Genomic DNA, 17421 nt, shown 5'->3' with positions numbered 1-17421 from the left:
TATGGGGCGGTTCTACTCTGTCCTATAGGGTCACTATGAGTTGGAATCGACTCAACGGCAATGGGTTTGGTTTTCTGGATTTATCCCATATGAGCACAAAATGGGCATTTTGATTAGTTGAAGCAAAAGGTGATTTTTTTTTTTAACCAGAGAAAACATTTGCTTCTATCCCCTCCCCAGTCAGTCTCAAATAAATGGAGGCCATATGGTCTACAGTTGCAATAGTTATAAATAATTTTTAAAGAAATCAATAGCCCAAAATTGTTGAATATTTAAATTATATTGGAAATCTTTCACTATCTAACTCTTGTTGTGTCCAGTCTTGGCTAAGAAAAAGTTCTCATTTGGATGTGGGAAATCTATTTATTCAAGTCAAACACCTCTCAGATTTCCATAGGCAGATTATCTGCTAAGTGAACTATCCCAGGAATTTTTTTTAAAAAAAAGGATCCTAGCCTCCTTTTGTTCAACTACTCAGAATGTTCCCCTTGATTCCATCGTTTTGATCAGCTTGCTTGAATTCAGGGACCAGAAAATCACTTTAATAGCCTGCAATGTATAGAAATCAGGCATTTTTTTCCAAAGCAAATGATTTATTCCAAGTCAAATGCAAATCTATTTCTATAAGGTGCAGAAAGCAATTTGGCCTTTGTTCTAGGTTCCTGAAACACAACTGAGGTTAATGAGTAGGAGGTGACCAAACCAAGAAGGACCACCTAAGGGCCCAATATGACTAGCCTTAAGAGGCATGATGTAATCTATTATGGCACTTGGGGAGGCCAATAAGAGCCTAGAACCCTAAGGCTCTGATGGGCTTCCTGGTTGATGAGAACATCTGCTCTCTGAAGGGTAATGCATCCCCTCCCAGACCTTGCTCTCTGTCTCTCTTCGTTTGTATCCTTTGGGCTATAATAAATCTGTAGCCTTAAGTATGGTAAACTCTCTGTGAATTCTCTGAGTAGTTCCAGTGAATTATTGAACCCAAAGGGGCAGTAAGAGCCAGCAGGTCAGAAATTAAGGATGTCACGTGGACTCCCGAGCTTGCAACTGGCAACCTGAAGGGGTAGTGGCAAACCAGCCCTGAATCTGTGGCCAGCAGGGCGTAAGGTTGGAGTGTCATGTGGACTCCCCGACCTTGCAGCTAGTGTTTGCCTACTTGGCAGTCTGAAGGACTGTGTCCTTTTAACTTGTTAGCTCTGACCAAGCTTATGGTACTAGGGTCAGAGAAGGGCTGTATGGGCAGCTGGTCTAAAGGACAATGTCCATCTAACTTGTGATCTGTGACCCAGCTCCACGTGGCTAGGTTTGGAGAGAGAATTTTGCGTAGGTGGATGATGATGAGGATAGAGAACTGGGAAGATGAGGACTGGATCCATCTCCGTATTTTGGGGATTGGATTCATGTTAATCCTTACCATGTAATTGGCAACAAAGGTGGAAGTTACCCACTTTGCCCTTTACTTAGTGAATTTCTCACTACTTTCCTTTTACGGATTATCTATGGCACCATATTCCTTCATCATTTTACAAACCAAGAATTATCTACAAAAACAATGCTGGGGCAGCACCTTTGGTCTTTAAGAGTTGAGAGAGGGCTCAAACCTAGCCATCTTTCTTTTGTGTCTACAGCGTTATGCTTACATTGGTAGTATTTCACCATAGAAGCTTCCAGTCTCAGCAGGCTGTTATGACAGGATGTTTGTGGCATTCTTGGCCAGACTGAGCTCCTTGAGGGTAGCAATAGTCCTCACAACCTTCATTAATAGTCCTCAAAATGTGTTGTTGTTGTGTGTGGTCGAGTCCATTCCGACTCATAGCAACTCTATAGCACAGAGTAGAACTGCCCCATACGGTTTCCAAGGAGTGGCTGGTGGATTCGAACTGCTGACTTATTGGTTAGCAGCTGTAGCTCTTAACCACTGCACCAAAAGGCCTCTCCCAAAATGTGTTAGCTATAGTTAAATGTTGATTGAATTAAAAAAATAAACAAAGGCTCCTCCTGTGATCTTCTCCAGGCCTCTAAAGCACTAGTATATTTGGTTAAATAGTGTGGTGTCTCTTACAGTGAAGGTTTAAACCTCTCACCATGAGGCTTAAGGGAGAAGCACCTCTATATACCCCAAACTCCGCTCCCCAGTACCCAGCACAATGAATACGCCATCCTGAGAAATGCTGGGAATGGTATCACATCTCTTTCTAAGAGATATCATGCTAACTTGAGTTACCTTTGTTTGTATAGGCATTCACAAATAATGAAATTCAAACCTCCCAACTTAGGATGGCATGATTTATTCTTCTTCTATAGCACGGTAGTGGAAACAAAAGTGTAACTGGTGGGGAAAGCAGAGAAAATTGAATGCATGGAAATTTAAGAGTCTATCAAATATGCTAACTCCTGTCAGCTACCTAAATCTTCTATTACCTGTATTAAGTGGCAATGCTTTCCAGCCAAGTGCCCTTGAGAAGTCACACACTAATAGAAATCTAATCTGATGTGATAGGCAACCTACTGCTTAAAGTATTGTCTCAAAAGCCTATCTATCTGGGTCTTCCTTGGAAGATCCTTTGTCTTGTATTTTAAGGCCTCTTCAATTTATTTGTATCCTCAAGGGAAAATGGGAATTGAGACAACATCCCATAACAGTTGCTTTATTTTCCTCCCCAATAAAGATGTCCCGAGTTCTCATTTTGACAGTTTAAAACAGAAATTCAATCATTTAAAGGTCAAAGAAGTTGTAGGCATTATCCAGGGAGTCACTGGTCTGACAGAAAATCACATTGTGAGTTCAATGATTCCCAGAAGACTGGATAGGCTAATAAATAGGCTCTCTGTAAATTGCCAGTGGACACAATATATGGCAGTTCTCACACACAAATGGAAAAATAGCAACAGAGAGATAGGACTTGGATTTCTGTTGCAATACCGTAAATATCAAACTTTGAGTAGGTCAGAAGTCATGGCATGTATGATTCCCATAAATTATATGTGTTTTGGAATGAACAGCTGAGTTCAACCAAAGCATTTCCCAAACCCAAACATATGGGAGCTAGTAAAGGTCAGTCGTAGGTAACCTGGCATTTAGAACCACAATGTAGAGTGATGTTGTTACCTTGTTGGAAAAAGCAAATGGGGTGACAAGTACAAAATGACTTATATTCTTTAGTGGTGCTGGTCTTCTGGGCAGCTGCACAGCCATGACTTCTTCCCTGAAGGCTATGAATGTCAGGGCAATTAAATGCTTGAAGTGAACTCTCAAACAAGCCTGGGCAATTGCCAATCTTATAATTTACAGTGAATAAAAAATTTGGCAGTTCTCTCCGTCTCTCTCTTCTAACTTGGATCTACATTTAACTGAAGAATAAAATGATTTCACTTTCTGTTAGTTTTGGGATTCAGTGGAGATCACAGTGATAGCTACAATACAATAGAAGCAAACACTATGATTAAATTCTTACTAAGTACTAGGTAGTGTGAAAGGACATTTGGGAACACGGCTTCGTTTAACCTACATAGAAATCCCGTGATCTGCATATTGTCGATGGGCAAACAAAGGTTTCAAGGGGTTGAATAACTTATCCAAAAGCACACAGATAGCCATATTTTCAAACAGAAGTTGGAACTCAAAATCAAGACTATCAGAATTCAGAGTCTCAATTCTTAACAAACTTTAAACTACCGGTAGGAGACTTCAATCTTGAGGATGCATAAGAATCCAGCAGGGCACAATTGAATCAAAGTGACTGGGATACAGTCAAAGGATCTGCAAGTATAACATGCTCACCTAGGCTTTCAGAAGATGATCAGTAGACTACACTTTAAAAAACACTGCCATGCTATAATGCTGTGTTGCTGTTGATAGCTGCCGTTGAGTCAACTCCAACTCATGGCAACCTTATGCACATCAAAGCTGGACACTGCCCAGTCCTGTGTCAGCCTCACAATTGCCAATATGTTTGAATCCATTGTTGTGGCTTTTGTACCAGTTCATCTCACCGAGGGTCTCCCTTGCCCTCACTAGCCCTCTACTCCACCAAACATGATGTCCTTCTCTAGGGATTGAGCCCTCTTGATGATGGGTCCAAAGCAAGTGGGTCAGAAATTGTTCTGTTGTGATCCATAAGGTTTTTATTGGCTACTTTTTGGAAGTAGATTGCCAGGCCTTTCTTCCTAATCTTAGTCTGGAAGCTCCACTGAAACCTGTCTTTCATGGGTGATCCTGCTGGTATTTGAAAAATTCCAGTGGCATAGCTTCCAGCGTCATAGCAACATGCTATCCACCACAGTATGACAAACTGACAGACTGTTTTAGGGGTATCAAAATGAGGCTGTAGAGTTAATGAACATGAATTTATCAAGAACTGCCTAAAAACTTGTGGCTGTTGAGTTGATTTTGACTCATAGTGACCCTGTAGGACAGAGTAGAAATGCCCCATAGGGTTTCCAAAAAGCGACTGGTGGATTCAAACTGCCAAACTTCTGGTTAGCAGCCGAGCTCTTAACCACTGCACTACCAGGGCTCCAAGAACTGGCTAGGGCCAGCAGTTTAGGCAAATTTGCATCATAGATATCTAAGTATTCTCCTCAGAGTTCATCCATTTCAAAGGACCATTTCCTTGGGTCTTAAAAGTCTATCAACACAGACCTGCAAGTAGTAAAGTTGCAAAATAGAACATTTTTTAACATTTTCTTTCCACAGTTATTGAAAACGTAAAGATAAAAGAAAGATTCCTAAAACAGACTTTGCTCTACCAAGCCAAGAAAGAAGATATTAGCAGCTTAATATGGTTTGGAATGGGGAAGGGGAAGAGGGGCACCAGGAGAGGGAGAACTACGTTTTGAAGCTTGTTTAATTCTAACTCTGCTTTCTATCTCACTGATCTGTTACCAACCACTTTCATGATTTCTCCAGTTGCTCTCCAGTGGCCAAAACTGACCCAGCTCCCCCCCCTTCTGCTTTGTTTTAAATGAGATCTGGTTTTACTTAGATGAATTAAATGTCACTATATTTGTTTCTGTGAATTGTTCCAGCAAAAATTACAGCATCAATGTCTGACGTTAAATGTCTGTAAGACTGTCTGCCTCTCTGGGCTATTTATAGTTACCTTTTAAAAGCTCTAATAAATGCTTTTAGATTGGTATCGGTTTGTTTTCCCTTTAAGAAGCCTCAGAATTGGTACAATTCAAAGCATCAACTCAAAATTCTTGTGTTCATTTTTTACAAAAGTAATGTATGTTTATTGTAAAATTTTAGAAATAAGCAATTAGAAGTAAAAGGAGAAGAAAAAATCATGACAGCAGCCACAGAGGACTACAATCAATATTTTGTTGTACATCATCGTGTCTTTTCTCTCTTATTTAAACTTAAAGAAAATTCTATTTTACAAGCTCTTTCGTAGTCCTGATTTTTTTCCCACTAAACAATGTAATTAAAATTTTTCACATTATTCTTCTACTCTATCACTTTTAATCATTACAGAGTAATCATATGCTTGTACCATTGTCTATGAAATTGATCTCACATTTCTTAGATAGCTAGGCCATAGCCAGATTTTACTACTATTAATAGTCCTACAATGTAGCCATGTTTTTGTGCTCATCCATGATAATTCCTTTAGGATAAATTGCTACAAGAAGAATTACTGGATCAGAGAGTGTATCAGATTTATAGACTATTGTTACCTATAGCCAAATTACCTCCAGAAATAGTTAAAATTAAAAGAAAAATTGAATATATCTTTAAATGGAGTAATAATAACATGCATTAGTGTTACAAGAGCTGCATTTTTAATAATGCAATCACTGATTTAGCAAATTTAATTGAACACATTTTATTGACAGGTATAATTTTTTTTAAAAAACTCTGGATTTTAGTAGAGGTGTGCAGCATAAAAACCAAAAAACCAAACCTGTTACCGTCTAGTTGATTCTGACTCATAGCGACCCTATAGGGTAGAGTAGAACTGCCCTGTAGAGTTTCCAAGGGGAGGCTGGTAGATTTGAACTGCTAACCTTTTGGTTAACAGCTGAGCTCTTAACCACTGCGCCACCAAGGCTCACAGTTACATGCAATTGCCGTGTTGTTGTGTGCTGTTGAGTTGATTCTGACTCATAGCAACTCTGTAGGACAGAGTAAAACTACCCCATAGAGTTTCCAAGGAGTAGCTGGTGAGTTTGAATCACCAACTTTCTGGTTAGCAGCTGAACTTTTAACCACCGTGCCACCTTTGCTCCTTCGCAATGGTATACGAGATCTACATCCTAAGAAAGTTGCTAAGCAAAAACAAATAGTATGGCTTTTTTTTTTTTTTTAAAATTAACTGTCTGAACTGGCAGCTACGACAGGGTAGATGTGGGGTAAAAGGAAAAAAGTTGGGAGCTGATAATTGGAGAGCTGTTGGCATTGATATTTTCACAGTTCTAGGTGTGCAGATTGTGTTATTAGGACAGAAATCTCCTTGAGGATACATATTGTCTTTGCATTGCTCATTCATTTATTCACTGATTCTTTTGCGGTATATCAGTGAATGTCTACATTCCATGCATTGCTCTAGGTGCTGAGGATACAGTGACCCTTTTCGCATGGAGTATGCAGTCTATTCCACAGGGCAATTCAGTAAACAAACAAGTAAATCACTGGTGGTAAATGTTTCGAGGTGAATAAATCCTGTTTTTGAGGTAGAAAATATAGTGCGGAGAAGGGTTTCAGTTTATACATCCTCATCAGAAAAGACTTCTCTGAAAAGGTCACATTAAAAGGGAGACTTCAGTAATGATAAGAAGCCACATAGGCAGTGGAAAAAAAAAAACAAGTGCAAAGGCCCTGCGGCAGGAATGTCCTTGTGTGTTAGAACAGGATTTGGCAAACTTTTTCGGGAAAGGGCAAAGCAGTAAATATTTTAGGCACATCAGATTGTCTCTGTTGCAACTTTGCAATGTTAGCATGACAATATGGACCCATAGATAACATATAGACAATGTCTGTGTCTGTGTTCCAATAAAACTTTATTACAAAAACAACCAGTGGGCTGGATTTGGCCCTTAGGCTGTAGTTTTCTGACGTCTGTGTTAGCAGATTGAAGAGATGCAGTGAAAATAGAGCGTGAAGAGGAAGAAGGATAATAGTATCACCTACTGCTGTTGAGTAGATTCATAGTGACCCCGTCGGACAGAGTAGAACTGCTCTATAGGGTTTCCAAGGCTGTAAATCTTTATGGAAGCAGACTGCCACGTCTTTCTTCTGCAGAGCAGCTGGTGGGTATGAATCATCAACCTTTCAGTTAGCAGCCAAGTGCTTTAACCACTGCATCACTAGGGCTCCCCCGTATAGGGAGGGGCATGAGTTAGATCATACAGCTTGTGTACATTACTATAAGTGAAATGGGAAACCGCTGGAGAGTGTTAAGCCGGAAGAGATATGTTTTGATTTTGTTTTAAAAAGAATAAATTAAAGTGCAACAAGGGTAGAAATAGGACAACTGTTAGGAGGCCGTTGCTGTGGTTTTTTGAAGAGGTGGTAGTTTTGACTGAATGAGAGATGGTTAGATTTGAGATCTACTTTGACGGGGAACCAACACAAGGGTAGAAATAGGACAACTGTTAGGAGGCTGTTGCTGTGGTTTTTTGAAGACGTGGTAGTTTTGATTGAATGAGAAATGGTTAGATTTGAGATCTACTTTGAAGGTGAACCAACAGGACTTGCTGATCGTTTGCATGATGGAAGTCAAGGAGAGTGATTACGCTGTACTCTGGAGCCCTGGTGGTGCTGTGGTTAAGAACTTGGCTGCTGATCAAAAGGTTGGCAGTTTGAATCCACCAGCCGCTCCTTGGAAACCCTATGGAGCAGTTCTAATCTGTTCTATAAGAAATTGACTTGAAGTGTTTGTTTGTTTTAATAACATAAAAGGAAGTATGGAGAGAGACAGCCTGATTTGGGCAGAAGAAAGAGGTAAAGCACGGTGAAAATCTTGCCTGAGGAACTGTCTACAAAGGAGCTGTCATTGGTGTTCTTCTCCCTGTGATAAGTACCACCACACTGCTGGCCTCTTGACTCCTTGTAGTGGCCTCAAATAACAGGATTCAGCACCTTTGGGTCACTTCTTCAAGATTCAAAGTCTTATTTTTGAAGTTCTGAGTGGAAGGGTCAAGCATCCCTGGGACATGGAAGCTTCATGTTGGGAATCCTCCCAGACCTCACCCTATGTGCTTCTTTCTTTGTATCCTTTTTGGTTATAATAAATCTGTAGCTGTAAGTATGGTATACTCTTCGTGAATTCTTTGGTCATTCTAGCAAATTATTGAACCCAAAGAGGCAGTAGGAACCAGAAAGACAGAAAGCAAGGGTGCCGTGTGGACTCCTGAGCTTGCAACTGGCATCCTGAAGGGGTAGTGGGAAACAGATCTGAATCTGTGGCCAGCAGGGTAGAACTTGGGGTGTCATGTGGACTCCTTTAGCTTACAGCTGGTGTCTGACTATTTGGCAGTCTCAAGGACTGTGTCCTTTTAACTTTTGAGCTCTGACCTAGCTCCTGTGGCAAAGATCAGGGAAGAGGTCTATGGGAAGCTACTCTGAAGGACGGTGTCCATCTAACTTGTGAGCTCTGACCCAGCTCTGGGTGGCTATGGTTGGAGAAAGAGTGCCGCTTGGGTGGCTGGTGATGAGGGTGGAGAAGTGGGGAGGCGAGGACTAGATCCATCTCCATATTTTGGGGATTGGATTCTGGCTGATTTTTAACCACACGGTTGGCAACGAAGGTGAGATTTTCCCACTTTGCCCTTGACTTAAAAACCCGTAACCAAACCTATTGCCATCAAGTCGATTCTGACTTATAGCAACCCTAAAGGACCGGGTAGAACTGTCCCAAAGGATTTCCAAGACTGTAAATCTTTACGGAAGCAGACTGCCACATCTTCCTCCCGTGGATGGGCTGATGGGTTCAAACCACTGGCCTTTCAGTTAGCAGCTGAGTGCTTTAAGCATTGCACCACCAGGGCTTCTTGGCCCTTGCTTAGTGCACCTGTATTTCAGGGCTAGACTGAATGAAGGGACAAGAGATGAGTTAGAAGGCTGTTATATAAACCAGGCAAAACAAGGTGAGAGAGAAAGAAAGCCTAAGTTTAGTGATAAAATGCAGATGAGTTCCTGTAATGACAGGTGTTTGTGAGAGCCAGGCCTTAAAATTAGCTTAGAGCAAGGGATGCAGCAGCCAGACTACACCCATTAATAGCGGGAGCCTTAACAACTAAGTAGCGACTGTGCCGCAAACAAAAAAAAAAAATAGAACAGAGAACTAGGTCTGAGTTGAGAGCGTTTTTACCTAAGTCTAGAGCCAGGAAGAGCATGTGTGCAGAATCAGGGGTGTGTGTGTGCAGAATCAGGGGTGTGTGTGTGTGTGTCTTCTCCACAGTATTCAGCTCTCAGCTTGGTCATCTGCTCCTCTGCAGAAACTTCTCTGATCTCCCATGTTAAATAGCATCTCCTTTCCCTTGCTTGTGGTCCTTCTCCATACTACTGCTTTATTTTACTTTCCCCCTAGCATTTGTTACCACCCAAAATTTTCTCATTTTATTGTTTTTAAGTTTATTGCCACCCAACTCCTAAATGTAAACTCCAGGAAGACTGAGACTTTGTTCATCAGTGCCTAGAAGTGGGTGAGTCTGACACGTTACCAAAAACCAAACCTGTTGCCGTCGAGTCGATTCTGACTCATAGTGACCCTATAGGACAGAGTAGAACTGCCCCGTAGGGTTTCCAACGAGCGGCTGATGGATTTGAACTGCCGATCTTTTGGTTAACAGCTGAGCTCTTTAACTACTGCACCACCAGGGTCCCAGTTAGGAGCTCAATCAAAACAAACAACTAACATAAAACAAGAATGAAAACATCAGTAACAGATTCCCCAACGGGAAATTTAGAGACCACTGGAGAAGTACTTTCCTTATGCAACAATGAGAGATTGAATGGTGGTCTTGTGGCATAACATCACTTTTAAAGGAACGTAGAATCTCATGATATCTAACTTCTGCAGCAACCAAGATCCAGGTCAAGGTAAAATCTAAGACACTTGGGCTGGCATCCAACCAAGACAGAGATGGGCAGGCTGATTTTCAAGATAAGAACAAGAGAAACCTTCAGAACCATCTTAATAAAACAATCACACATCACTTACAGCAAAGAGTAGGCACGATAACCAACTTGTGAATTTCTTTAACCTGTTAATTTTGCCAAGCTTGTCAGTCTTGTTGCCTTTAGTCTGGTTCCTCAGAGTAAACAGCAATAAAATGCTTTAACTGAGTGTGTGTGTGTGTGAGTGAGTGAGTGAGTGAGTGAGTGAAGGACAAGGAATAGGGAATCTCCCATGTGATAGCTGTGAAAAAGAAAGGAAAATAACCCGGTCCTCAGGGCTTTGGGGAACTAGTGGAAGGATGGAGAAGTGGCCTGTTGGCTTGGTGGTTGGAAATAGTGATGCCATCTCTGAAGTTAAGTGGAAGTACACACTGGGAACCATATTATCTGCTCTTGTGTCATACAAGTGGAAAGCTCTTTGACAGGCTTAGAGCAGATGTTCTGATATTTTGCAGAGGCAGAAACTGAGTGTTTATGAGATTCAAGTTCAACTGATAATTATTTCATAGTAATTTGATAATTATTTAATTATTAGTGCCTGGCTCAGTGAAAGGTGACCTCCCATTCATTACTCTATTCAAACCTCACAGTAATCCGTTGACATATGGAGTGGTATCCACATGTCATGAATGGAGACACTTGGGTTTAGAGAAAAGTTACTCACACAAGGCAATCGGGAAGTTGAGAATAGACCTGGAATTGGATTCTGCCTCCTTACCCAGATTTTTTCCATGATATGCCATAGCACACTTTATTTCAGACTATTTCTTCTTAAGGTAATTTGATTTTTAAACCAGGATAACTTGGAATTATAATTCATCTCATTTTGGTACAATCTTGACATCCAGAATGAAGAAATGTAATCCAACCTCCAAATTTCCTCCACGTCTTTATAAAATACAGCAGACTTTTTGGTGAGGAAAGATTTATAAGGATGTAGATCTTACTTAAGGAAAAGCTGGGCTAAAAAGAAGGTTTCCAGATACTGTTACTAGCAGCCTGTAACCCTGGATTCCTGGTCTTCCTTTCCAGCTCCAGCTTTCCATTTGGTCATTTGTTCATTACTTATATTATGACCCTTTTTCCTGTAAGAAGCTAGCATATAACTTTCTTACATTGAGTCGGGGGAGGAATTGTAAAGTTATATCAGGTAAGGGGTAAGATCTGTGATCACTGAGAAGTTAGTGGGGCCAGGGTTGGGGGTTGGAGGTGTGAGGCAGATGAGAACAGAGAGGGAACAAAGGCACCTATGTGGCAAACTGAGGCCTGCTCCTGACATGATGGCCGCTGAGAAGGGAACATGAGAAAGCCATTGATTCATCTACAAAGGAGAAAAAGTTTTAAAGCAGGGAGCCAGGGAGTGTTCGCAGAAGTATGGGCAACATATAGTAGGTTCTGAGTGAAGCAGGTATTCAATGATTGAATAAAGAGCTTCACCTAAGTATATCTGAATGTCTTATGAGGATTCCAGGCAAGATAAGGCTCAGGCAGAACTCCAGTGTAAGAAGTGGTGGGACAGGTTTTGAGCAAAAGAGCCCAACTTGTTTGATCTCCATCCTACTCATTAATACCCTTATGCCTTTCTCCTCAGAAACCAGGGCCCACCCACATGTCGCATCTTCCCGCAGCCTTCCACTGACCCTCAGCACACACACCCCGCAGAGTTTCACCCAAATCTGTCTATCTTCAAGGACAATGACCTGCACTAGGAATTAGGCCATCTTTTCTACTCTCTACCTCATCAGCGCTCACATTTCCACCAAAACTTATCTAATAGTTCTCAGGAAAGTAACTTGATTACTGTTGACATCTCGTTTTAACCACTTTGGGCCATTTACATGCTAAAGAAGGTACTTGTTAACCTCAAACGGTTTGTTGTTTTTGTTGTTTGCCATGGAGTCAGTTCGAACTCATAGTAGCCCTGGTGGTGCAGTGGTTAAAGCGATCGACTACTAACCAAAAGGTCAGTGATTCAAAACCACCAGCAGCTCCATGGGAGATATATGGCAGTCTGCTTCCGTAGACATTTACAGCCTTGGAAACCCTATGGGATCTCTAAGAGTTGGAATCGACTTGAAGGCAGTGGGCCAGTGGGTTAGGGACCCTATAGGACAGAGTAGAACTGCCCCATTGGGTTTCCAAGGCTGTAATCTTTACGGAAACAGACTGCCACATCTTTCTCCCTTGGAGCAGCTGATGGGTTCAAACTGCTGACCTTTTGCTTAGTAGCTCAGCACTTAACTACTGCACCACCAGGTCTCCCTATCAAAGGGCTTAGACAGTAATCATTAAATATTTCTGAAGATATTGAAGGACTTTTTTTTTGTGTTGCATCTCAAACTTCACAAGGTAGACAGTTAATATTAATGTATTTATTTTAAGTAGATGCTAGAGTCCAGAATCCCATCATCAACATGACACAGGATCGTTAATGTCTTAACCATTGTGTTGTACCCTTAACATTCTAAGGCAAAGCCCAAAAGTTTGAGGAACTATCTATAAAAGTAGTCTACCTGCTAAATAGCTGAACTTTAAAAATATATGACAAAATGGCAGAGGAATTGCTTCATATTTGGTGGGTCTGACTGAAGCCCTGCTGTGTATTGAGAATCAAGACAGCTATGCTACTCATTTGTTTTGTTGCAAGGATTCCCTGTTGTGCTTACAGCCCATTTGAAGTGTGCTAAATTAGTAAGTGTTTCTGCTTGAATCCATACAGATCTGAGGCCTAAAAGCAGATCCTGCTAGTCAAAGTAAATTAAAGAAACCATAAACCAAACCAGTCGCTGTCAAGTCAACTCCGACTTACGATGACCCCGTGTGTGTCACAGTGGAACTGTACTTCATAGGGTTTTCCACAGCTGAATTTTTTGAAGTAACTTGTCAGGTCAAATTAACACAGCATTTAAAAAAAAAAAAAAGATTAATAAATATTTATTTTGTCTAGCCATTTTGACAAAAGGGTTCCCATAAACTGCTCATTGCATAGGCTGAAAAATGGGTAAGACTGAATATAATTAGTTTGGTTATAATCTACCGTTTAGCTTAAAAATGATTGTCTTCTAGAAAATGTATCATTTACGTAGTTGGAGAATCAAAAAATAGATGAATGGTATTTGAACCTAAATAAGAGTTGCCTGTTTTTCATGGGATAAATTGAAATTTGAAACCAAACCAAGCCCCTTGCCATCGAGTTGATTCAGACTCATAGCAACCCTATAGGATAGAGTAGAACTGCCCCATAGGGTTTCTAAGGCTATCATCTTTATGGAAGCAGACTGCTACATTGTTCTCCTATGGAGCAGCTGGTGGGTTCGAGCCGTTGACCTTTCAGTTAGCAGCTGAGTGCATAACCACTGTGCCACCTGGGCTCCTACGTTAAAATTAACAGCCACTGTAATGAACCACAACAGAGGACACCGTGGTCTGGGGGCAGGATTCTCACAGCTGCAACCTGTATCCCTGAAATTATTACATTATTCAGGAATAAATTTTCCACATACTCAAATCTGTTCATTTGTAGCGTGTATTAATTGAAAACCCATTTACTGATGAGCAGACATTTGAAGGTACTTTAAAAGTGGCTTGTTTATAACAGCTGTTGGCACCACTGGAATTCAATATGATGCCAAGTGAATGCCATTTCAAATAAAAACTTTTTTTTTTCTCTTGGCAGCAGAAAAGAGCAGAATCACACAGTAGCTCTTGATTTATGAACTGTGTTTTCTGACTCACAAACCCCCCCCGCCTCCGAAGTTACAGTTCCCTTTAAGGAACGGGGTTGGAACCCTTTAACAAGAAAACAATCCTATCTCCAGATACGCTTTTTGATTTGAAATTCCATGGGCCTTCGATTATAATTTGTCACATTCTCACACCTGCTGTGATCAGGGGAGAGAGTGGAGGCAGAGAATCATACGGCAGCTTCTTCAGTGACAGATTCCCATCAGAACCTACAATGGATGGTGAATACTGTGGACTGGATTTGTGGAAGTATTTTATGTACAACGTTCTAGTAAGCGTTTTGGCAGCCCTGGGTCACATCCTGAAATGATACAGTTGTCTCCCCCAAAACACGGTTTAAGTGTCGACGAAGAGAAGGACGCAGCTACTCCACACGGGTAGGGAGGGTGGCGTGTGCGGTGGCAGACGGGGATGCTCAGGGGGACATTTGACGTCTGCCATACAGTTTTTTTGGCTGAGGAAAGGCTTCCAGTCTGTAAACAGAGTCTGTCCTCACAAGTGGTCCACCAAACAAAGTGTTTATTGTGAAGTGGGCCCGGTCCCTGGAGAAGGGAGAAAAATGATTCCTTTTTTTGACTGAAGGGAAGTTAACCCTTTCCATTCCTTTGCAACCAAGAACAAACTCCGTAAGTACTTACTAATTTCTCTGGTTGGATCCCGGGGAGGGGAGTGGTCGCCACATCAGGAATAATATTGACTCATACTTCATTGTTGACGCAGCAGAGTAGGAGAGACTTCTAGTTTAAAGGGCCCCCTAGCCCTCTGGTCTCCACATCTGGTATAGGTAGACTATGCCAAAAACATTTTCTAATAATGATCGAACAATTAAAATTGGGCTGCAGGCACTTCTTTTTTTTTTTTTTGCACGGAAGTCACTAAAGAACATTTAGACATTGCATTTTTAAAATTTACTTTTAGACTTAAGCTGGGGAGTGGACTGGCACGTACCATGGATGCTAAACCTGCCATGAACTGTATGCTTGACCTTGATATTTTAAAGACTGCCTTTGGAGGGAGACACATGGCTTTGCATGGGATGGCTTTGAAAGAAAACATCAAGCAAACACCCAAGAGCTGCAGAGAAGGGTTCATTTGTAGCATGCTCCCTTTAAGAGGGAAACAAGATTAGCAGCTTTGGCAAATTTTTGCCTTCTATTCAGAGGGAAAGAGAAGAGCTGCCAGTGTCAAAAAGGAAAAAAAAAAAAAAAAAAAAAGATGGACGTTATGGAATAAAGACAAAGGCAATTGTACACCTTCCTGAATGCTTGCCTGGGAGAGATTTTGCCTCCTGTGGGGTTCAGAAAGCTTTTTTTTTTTTTTCCCATTCAAGACAAAAGGTGGAGCTAGGGGAAAAGAAGTTTAATCTGAAGTAGGCATCCCTGTAGGTTCTATTCTGTCCTGGGAAATACACAAGGAAGAAGAGTCTCCTTGGAAGAGAGAGGAGACAGCAGGTGCTGAAGGTGAGGTGCTGCTTATTACAGCAACCAGTATGTAACTTAAATTATAATGTAAAGATAGACAATTTTAATGGTATCCTTCTAAGGAAAACCACCTCGCTTAAGCAGCTAGAAAGCTTAGCAGACTGTGAGCCGAATATCTGAGTTATATTTTGCCTCTTTAGATGGTGGATTACTTTGTTTTCTAAATGTTCTCAGGCAAGAAGCAAAAAATACTGTTTTTGTGTCAGGTCAGAAAAGGTAGCAAGGTTTCATTTGGGATAATCACAGTGTTTACGCAAAACCTCGTGCATATGGAAAAATGCTATTTTCTCTAATTGCATATTTTGTTTCTATGATGACTGAGTTGAATTCTAAACTGAAACGAGTAATCAATACTGAGTGTCTCTGTCGTTCAAATGTTGTCTTAGCTGTTTCAGGTGGGATAAAGTGGCTTCAAATTTGGCAAATTGTTATAAGGATGGAAATTGAAAGCTGAAGTGTGCTTAATTTTCTTTTTTAGGTTTTAACTAAACACCAAGCCAACAAATAGCAACGCGCCGAGAACGATTTACTACTGCAAAACTTACCTTGATGCACTGAGGGCACAGGAAAGAATGAGCTATTACGGCAACAGCTATCGGATTGTAAACGTGGACCCTAAATATCCAGTCTACCCGCCAGAACACATTATAGCTGAGAAAAGAAGAGCAAGAAGACGCCTGCTCCACAAAGATGGCAGCTGTAATGTGTACTTCAAGCACATTTTTGGAGAATGGGGGAGCTATGTGGTCGACATTTTCACCACTCTTATGGACACCAAGTGGCGCCATATGTTTGTGATATTTTCTTTGTCTTACATTCTTTCCTGGTTGATTTTTGGCACGATCTTTTGGCTAATAGCCTTTTATCATGGAGATCTGTTGAATGATCCAGACATCACACCTTGTGTGGACAACGTGCATTCTTTTACAGGGGCATTTTTATTCTCCCTTGAGACTCAGACCACCATAGGTTATGGCTACCGCTGTGTCACTGAAGAATGTTCTGTGGCGGTGCTCATGGTGATCCTTCAGTCCATCTTAAGCTGCATCATAAACACCTTCATCATTGGAGCTGCCTTGGCCAAAATGGCAACTGCCCGAAAGAGAGCACAAACCATTCGGTTTAGCTATTTCGCACTCATAGGCATGAGAGATGGGAAGCTTTGCCTCATGTGGCGCATAGGTGATTTCCGACCAAACCATGTGGTGGAAGGGACAGTTAGAGCCCAACTTCTCCGCTACGCAGAAGACAGCGAAGGACGGATGACAATGGCATTTAAAGACCTGAAGTTAGTCAATGACCAGATCATCCTTGTCACACCAGTAACTATTGTTCATGAAATTGATCGTGAGAGCCCTCTTTATGCCCTTGACCGCAAAGCAGTGGCCAAAGATAACTTTGAGATTTTGGTGACATTTATCTATACCGGTGATTCCACCGGGACATCTCACCAGTCCAGAAGTTCCTATGTCCCTCGAGAAATTCTCTGGGGCCACAGGTTTAATGACGTTTTGGAAGTTAAGAGAAAGTATTACAAAGTGAACTGTTTACAGTTTGAGGGAAGTGTTGAAGTATACGCACCCTTTTGCAGTGCCAAACAATTGGATTGGAAAGATCAGCAGCTCCACAACATGGAAAAAGCACCACCTGTCCGAGAATCCAGCACGGCAGACACCAAGGTCAGGCGAAGGTCATTTAGTGCGGTTGCCATTGTCAGCAGCTGTGAAAACCCCAAGGAGACCACTACCTCTGCCACGGATGAGTGTAAGGAAGCGCCTTATCAGAAAGCCCTCCTAACTTCAAATAGAATCTCTGTAGAATCCCAAATGTAGTCTTAAGTTGTAATTACAAGGGCTACCACACAATCATTTTACCCTCCAGTCAGCTTAGTTGTAAACATGACTTTTAAAGAATGATGTAACTGTGATTTATGGTTAGAGGGGATAAGTAGGGTAGGTTAAATTTGATAAAAGATAACCTAAAAATCTCATAGTATACAATTGTTTCAACTTTTTTTTTGTGAGGGGGAGCTAGGAATTTTTTTTTTTTTAAATAGGAACGTTATTAAGAAAC

General features: G+C 41.3%; 1 protein-coding gene across 1 annotated transcript; it reads left to right on the top strand.

Annotated features, from left to right (window-relative positions):
• The first annotated feature begins 15664 nt into the window (after positions 1-15664).
• On the top strand, positions 15665-17180 carry KCNJ16 (potassium inwardly rectifying channel subfamily J member 16). Its single transcript, XM_004374181.2, has one exon. The coding sequence runs from the start codon at positions 15921-15923 to the stop codon at positions 17178-17180; it is 1260 nt and encodes a 419-aa protein (XP_004374238.1). The 5' UTR covers positions 15665-15920.
• The last annotated feature ends 241 nt before the right edge of the window (positions 17181-17421 follow it).

This window comes from Trichechus manatus, unplaced genomic scaffold, assembly GCF_000243295.1.
Source record: "Trichechus manatus latirostris isolate Lorelei unplaced genomic scaffold, TriManLat1.0 scaffold00028, whole genome shotgun sequence".
NCBI lineage: Eukaryota > Metazoa > Chordata > Mammalia > Sirenia > Trichechidae > Trichechus > Trichechus manatus.
The sequence above is the reverse complement of the archived record's forward strand: the minus strand, read 5'-3'. Positions and strand labels throughout refer to the sequence as shown.